This window comes from Rhipicephalus microplus, chromosome X, assembly GCF_043290135.1.
Source record: "Rhipicephalus microplus isolate Deutch F79 chromosome X, USDA_Rmic, whole genome shotgun sequence".
Lineage (NCBI taxonomy): Eukaryota > Metazoa > Arthropoda > Arachnida > Ixodida > Ixodidae > Rhipicephalus > Rhipicephalus microplus.
The window spans coordinates 30,915,738-30,923,109 of NC_134710.1; the positions used below are offsets into that span (position 1 = coordinate 30,915,738).

The window sequence follows — 7,372 nt, forward strand, 5'->3', positions numbered from 1 at the left end:
GGTTCATCGCTGGAGCTGCTGAATGTGCGTCGTTTAAGTGTACATGCACGGCCGCTCTGGCTTTGTGTATGATTCAGTGCATTTTATGGATTCACAAACAGTACTGCTAATGCAAATTGAGCCCGTACGACAGAGCGGCAACCGATAAATTTTTTTCGCTATAGTTAAACATTATTGAATATTAGGCAGGCTTACGATAAAAGGCCCGTGTGTTGAAGTGCTTACATCAGGCCACCGCAACTTCATACCTACGCACTGCGTGTTTATTGCTTCATTATTAGAAAAAAAGGGTCCCTTCAGAGCTACATGGGAGGTCGGAATATGGTGCGTATTTAAACCCGGTGACTAAAGCGTAGGTTTGCAGCGCGGGTGAGAAGTTGTGGTGAGTGTGAGTGTTGTAACATTACGTGAATCTTGTGCGCATGTTTTAGTACTGTAATCATTATTGCGTTATTCGAAGGTAATGGAGTTAAAGTTACGCGTTCGCATGGTACGGCTTCTGACGTTTTTTGTTTTCTGTTGATGTAAAAATTTACTCCCATACTTACCTGAAAAAGTTCCCCGATGGATGTAAATAAACACCTCCTGGCACCATGCAAAAAAACCATACTGATGGGGAGTAATTTTTTACTCCCCCCGGACAGTGTTCATAAAACTCCCATCTGGGCGTGCGCTAGAGGACAAGTCATTTACTCCCATCTCGGCTTATTTCTGTTTACAGATTACCCTGCTTTAAAATTGAAATTATAACAGCTTCCTTGCAAGAAGAGGGGATCACACCAGAAATCCATACAAGATTGTAAACATAAAGGATAGTTTTTTTGTTGTGTTTCGAAGGGTAGTTGCTTCAGCATCTCGTACATTATGCAGTCAGGACCTGAAGAAGATGTGTTAAAACACTTCAATGCTCTTTACAATTCTGCCAAGCAAAATGACTCGTTGTACGCCTCAATTTTTTAAGATTTTCTTTCTAGGTTTTGTTGCTCTAAGTGTGCTGTGTACTTTTAGAATGTATCAGAGTAGCGTGAGGAGCTCGTTATACTTTCAAAATGTGCACCAAGAAAATTAGCTTGGTCCTTCAAGCTTTCCCGAGGGTATTTACTAATGGGAGAGAATATGTTTGTTGACCTTTAACTTTCCGGACCTTGTTCCACACTTTTCCCTCATCTTTGTACGAGTTGATGCTCGTTATGAACTTTGTTCAGCTCTCTCGTCTGGCTTGTCTGCGTGTACTCTTTGCCTGCGACTTGACCTGCTTAAAATTTTCCAGGTTTTGTGTTGTTGAAAAGTCAAATGAAGCAACGCTTTGTTCTGATTCATTCGAGCTTTCTTAAAGACATCGTTCCACCATGAAACTCGCCTTTTGAAACCCATTCCGCTCTTTTGTATGATGCACTTAGCTGCGGCATCAAGAATAAAAGCTGTGGAATACGTGACAGCGTCATCTGTGGTCAAATCGGACATCTCAGTCCATGCCATGTGGGTAAGAGTTTGATACTGTTCCCAATCAGCTGAGATGACCTTCCATCTTGGAACCTGCGGGGGTAGTTATTCATTTTAGCATGATCGGTAAGTGGTCACTCCTCTGAGGGGTTTTAATGAAATTCCACTTGAAATCGGCTAAAAGGGACGGCGACGAAATGCTATGATCTATCGAGGAGTATACGAATTGTTCGCAAGGCTAAAATCCGTAAAGCTAGACGAATAAGAAAGCTGTTCAATGAGACGTGCTCGAGAATCAGAGCGAGAAGCGCCCCACAGCACATTGTGTACATTAAAATCACCTAAAATTTTAAAAAATGGTTCTGGAAGTTCACCTATTAATGATTCCAAGTCTGTTAAGCTGCTGGTGTGGTGGTATAGGCAGGTAATAAACTTTATTGAGGATTCAACGAGGAATTACTGGCCCGGGCTAGGCCTTCAGGAGCTGTCGTCCGCGGAACATCGTGTAATGTCCTCGGCGATAGACCTGGTTCACTGGACAGCCCAGATTTGGTCCACTGCACGTGGACTGAAAAGGGCGGCTCGCCACCTCTCAGCCAGACGTCCTGGGCTACACTCACGCTCGTCCGAGTATATAGTGACGGCGAACACCGCGCGCGCTCACACTCCCAAAGTATATGCGCCATGTCGGCTGTCTCGTGTCCGCACCACGGACAGCCGGGTGACGGGTGGAGCGAGGGACACAGTGTATACAGGTGTCGGAGATATACAGGGAGCATAAGATGATGAGTTTGTTAAAAAGTAAAGCTCAAACGGCCACTGCCTCAAGGGATGTCTGAAGCTTCATCTGCTGGCATGGTATACACTTGGATCAGCTATAATGGCTGCTCCGCCGGATGATACGACAGCATCTTCACGGTCATTTCGGAAAGTAATGTATTACTGGAGAAAGTTGGTGTGTTTGGGAGTAAGGTGTCTTTCTTGCACAAACAGCACTTTCGAGTTGAACTTACTGAGAAGTTCTTGAACGTCCTGTAGATTTCTGAGTAGGCCTCTAACGTTCCACTGAATGATTTTATCGATTATGAACTACAAAAAAAGTGTATGTAAGCATAACTGAGATTGGCTCATTCTACAGGGCTTTTGTGAGACACTGTAATTGGTGTTCTGTCATTTTTTTTAGTGGTAGACAAGAGGTCGCCGCTCCTTTGGCGCTACCAGCGCAGTTCGGCTAGAATTGGTGCTCATGTAGCCTCCTGCGAGGCACTGGACACTATCTGTGTGTCGCTTAGACTTCGTCTCAGTCGACAAAGTCTTTTTCCGTACCAGAACTAGAGGTTAATGGGACCACCTTAGCCTCTTCATCGCTCTGGCTGCCAGGGCTTGTAGAGGCCATGGACCGGTGTATACTATTTGGTTGTGGGCAGGGTAGCGCTGGCTGCTACCACCAAAGGGGCAGGTGACTTTGACCTGGGCACGCTAGGCGTGGTTCAGGTATCTGCCAAGGGCCGTTGTGGTGCCGCCCCTCGTTGCACCCGACTTCGGCAAGTGGCGTAGGCTGGTAGGGCTCTGCCCCCTGACGTGCTATATCAGCATAGATTGTGCCATAGAACGGTGCGCCCCTCTTCCTAGCCTCCCTGAAGGAGATGTGTTCCGTCACTTTCAATCTAATTATACCCTTTTCCTTCTTTCATCCTGGACAAGATCGGGAGTATGCTGGGTGGTCACCACCGCAGTTCGCTCTGTGGCATGGAGAATTGCAGTTTTCGGGAATGTGGTCTTTTGATGCACACTTGGCACATGTAGATTGCTCTCGGCTAGCAAGGGAGCCATACGGGTTCAGTACGTATATATGGCCGCACTCGGAGTTTAGTGTAGCTTGTTTGAATGTGTTCTGGCAGTTCAATAAATTCAAATGTGAGTATAATGGGTCTTGTTGGATTTTCTGTGTTGTCCCGTCTGATCTTTATTCTTTGAATGCTTACAACTTTTTGCTCTTTCTATCCGTCGCCGAGGAGCTCAGCTTCAGTTAGGTTCAGGAGGTCGTCATCAGAGAGACACACCGAACGTTTTTCATAGACTTATGAGGACTGACTGTGAAAAGGATATTTCCATTTATTGTCAGATTCGGGAGGGTGTCATATTCCTTCCTGTTCGCAGTTCAAGCTGAAGATCGCCGCTAGCCATCTACGAGGCCTTATAGCCAGGTCCTAGTTCTCTGTTAGGTTTCTTGCTATCAAAAATGGATAGTTCTGGCTTTTCCATCAGACTGTTCACTATGTATTACATGATATTTTGGAAAGTGCTCGTTGGTCTTTGTAAAGAATTTGATGGCTTCTTTGGGGTGTAACCTTTTCAGGCTACGATCAGCTTTGAAAGAGGATGCACTTAACATAAAGGGTGGTTTAAGTTCGGCAGCGGTGCCAGCCGCCCACCGCCCAACTTGCGGACATGGCAGGTGATGCAGGGCAAATCCTGCCAACGCCAGCTGTACAGCGCTGCTATAACCTAATATGGAATAGCCAAGACTGGCCATCCACACAAGGTTAACCCTTGCCGCCAGGAAAGATCGGAAGTAAACTGAGAAAAGAAGTAGACAGCAAAGATAAATAAAGTGAAAGAGAGAGACGATTATGAGAAGAAACAGTGGCAGGAAAAGGCGACTGCCGATTTCCCCTGGGTGGGTCAGCCCAGGGGAGCCGTCTACGTGAAGGCGGGGCCAAAGAGGTGTGTTGCCTCCACCGGGAGGCCTTAAAAGTCCAATCACCCGCTGTCGGTTCAACTCCCAGGATCCGCTTTTCCCCGGACGCGGCAATGCCACGCACGGCTAAGCGTGGGAGGGAGTCGAACCCTTCCCCCCCTTTAACTCGGGTCCGTGGTGTCGCCACATGCTAAACGCCTGCTTACGCAGACGTCCCTGCAGGAGGTACCAAAGTCTTGGAAGAACGCAAACATCATCTTAATCCAAAAGAAAAGAGACGTCAATTAGGACTTGAAAAATTACCGGCCAATCAGCTCCGTTCTCTTCAAACTATTTACAAGAATAATAGCTAATAGAATTAAGGCGACATTAGAGTTCAATCCACCAAAGAACCAAGCAGGATTTTATACAGGCTACTCCACCATAGACCATATGCATACTATAAATCAGGTAATAGAGAAATGCGCAGAATGCAACCATCGCCTATACATAGCCTTCATAGATTACGAGATGACGTTTGACTCAGTCGAGACATCAGCAGTACTGCAGACACTACAGAATAAAGGCAAGGAAGAAACCTACATAAACATAATGGAAGAAATCTACAGTTGATCGACAGCCTCTATAGTTCTCCACAGAGAAAGCGACAGAATCTCAATAAAAAAGGTGTAAGGCAGGAAGACATAATCTCTGCAATGCTATTCACCGCGTGTTTACAGGAGGTTTTCACATTGAGAAGAGTTAAGAATGAGAGTTAATGGAGAGTATCTTACAATAACCTGCGATTCGCTGATGACATCACCTTGATGAATAACTCAGGTGACGAATTACAGCTCATGATTACAGAACTGGACACGGAAAGCAGAAAAGTAGGTCTGAAAATTAACGGGTACAAAACTAAAGTAATGTGTGACAGTCTCAGGAGAAAATGGCACAATGCGATAGGTGTAGAGACGCTGGAAGTTGTAAAGGAATATGTCTACTTAGGACAGGTAGTAACAGCAGAGCCGAAACATGAGACTGAAATAACTAGAAGAATAAGAATGGAGTGGGTCACATTCGGAAAACATTCTCCAATCATAAATGTTAATCTGCCACTAACCCTCAAGATGAAGGTATATAACAGCTGCATCTTGCCAGTACTACCCTATAGAGCGGAAACCTGGAGGCTTGCAAAGAAGGTTCAGCCTAAATTGAGGACGACGCAGCGAGCGGCGGAAAGGAAAGTGAGAGACGAGAAGAGGGCAGAGTGGGTCAGGAAACTAAGTGGGGTTAAGGATATCATAGTTGGACTTGAAGAAGAAGAAATGGACATGGGCCGGGCACTTAGTAGAGGCAGGGTAACCACTGACTGGATTACCATCTGCAGTGTAGGCAAACGCGCAAAGGGGAGCCGGAAAGTTAGCTGGGCCAATGAGATTACGGAAAGTACGAGACCGGGTTTATTGCGGATCATGGGAGAGGCATTTGCCCTGCAGTGGGCGTAGTCAGGCTGATGATGATGAGCTGCGCGTGAATAATTACAGAATGAAACGAGCTGATCGGCTTTTGACTGGCGGAATGCTGTCGTTCATGTGTTACCCGGGATTCGGGGCGTACACTATCGTCTGACTGATGAGTGTTTTGTAAGTGTTGTGGGGCCTATGTTGTGGGACTGATGACTTTGGAGATATCTGCATCACATAAAAGTCATGAGCTACATGGACGCCGAAATACGTATATATATGCGAGGCAACCGTTTCAAAAGGAACTTCATTGACCGTGTGCTGAAAAGTGTTGGACGTGTTAGACTGCCGAGAAACTGTTAGCACTTTGCATTTGTTCAGATCAAAGACCATTTGCCACTTGGAACACCAATTGTTTATTCGATTGATAGGTGGGGTTTAACGGCCCAATACCGCCATGTGATTATGAGAGATGCTTTAGTGGAGGGCTCCTGAAATTTCGATCACATGGGGTTCTTTAACGTGCACCCAAATCTGAGCACACGGGCCTCTAATATTTTTGCCTCCGTAGAAAATACAGCCGCCACAGCTTGGATTCGATCCCGCGACCTTTGGGTTAGCAGTCGAGTGCTCAAACCACTAAACCACCGCGGCGGGGCTACGAAGAGTTTAGTCGATGAGTTAATGGCGTCAGTTAAGTCATTAATATATATTGTAACTTGTCGTCTTGAAATGCAACCGCGGTGGGTGGGTTTTTAATTATTGTGGCATCGTACTCTGCAGGAGAAAGCAACGGTCGAATTTTAGTATGTTCGAACCGAGAGCGAACTATATATAGGTGATTGCAGCCTTCTTTCACGGGCTTCGACACTACTGGTGTGAATGCCTGGTAACACGCGCGGAGGCTACGTGCACAGAGTGGGGCCTATCGCTGGCCCACATGTGCAGCCCAGTGACCGAGCGCAATGGCCCAGTGGCCCTGCAAGGCCGGTCCGCGGGACGGCGGCGGCCGCCATGGCTGGCTGCTGGATTTCCCCCCTCTGCGAACAGTGGGAGCAGCCGAGCAGCGGCGGCGCTATCGGCGGTGGTGGCGGCAGCAGGCGAGCGCTTGTTTTGTCGCGGGGCGCCGAGCGCGAGTGGCCGAAAGGCAGAGGCGGCGCACTGGGCGGCCGTCGGCTCCTCGTTCGCTGGTTCAGCGATGCCCGTGGCCAGCGCTCAGCACAAGGAGAGTGCGGCTAGCACCGTGTCTCGCTACTTGCTGCCCAAGCCGCCCCGGCACAGCCCACCGCTGCTGCCGTCGCCGGGGCCGCACCACGGATTCTCGCCCGATCCGCAAGCTTGCCTTCAGGTGAGTCCCTTGTCAGCTGTCTCTGCCGGGGCGATTGGCATCCGCCGGCTGACCCGCGTTATCTGTCGGATGCCAGCCGCTTCCCGCATGCGGACCCCGAACCCGGGCCCCGCAGTGGCTGTCCAGGGCTTCCCGGGGTCGACCCGAAGCCCCGCCGGGGGCACGCCTCGATCGGACCCCACGGTGCCCTCTCTCCGCTTGACGCGCTTCCTCCCGACACAAAGCCGTAGACGTGTTTGCTGGACTGCCAGGCGGCACGGATGCCGAGAGGGAAATAACGGGAAAGGGAGGTCTTTGTTTGGTTCCTGTGCGAGACCCACCGCACTGTTCTGGCGTGTGCTGGAATGTCGCGGGTCGCCTGGCGCAATCAGCGATGAGTCCTCGTTCTATGTTGTGCCTGTGGCAACGGCGATTGCCTGGACCTCTCTGCGTGAC

The 7,372-nt window shown here is 48.7% G+C and overlaps 1 protein-coding gene across 1 annotated transcript in view; it reads left to right on the forward strand.

Moving 5' to 3' along the window:
• Nucleotides 1-6,514: 6,514 nt before the first annotated feature.
• mura (ring finger protein murashka) overlaps nt 6,515-7,372 on the forward strand; it is a 195,311-nt gene continuing 194,453 nt past the window's right edge. Inside the window, exon 1 of the mRNA XM_075876139.1 lies at nt 6,515-6,937. Within this exon, the coding sequence (XP_075732254.1) occupies nt 6,530-6,937 (408 nt within the window). The 5' untranslated portion in view covers nt 6,515-6,529. The remainder of the gene's footprint in view (nt 6,938-7,372) is intronic.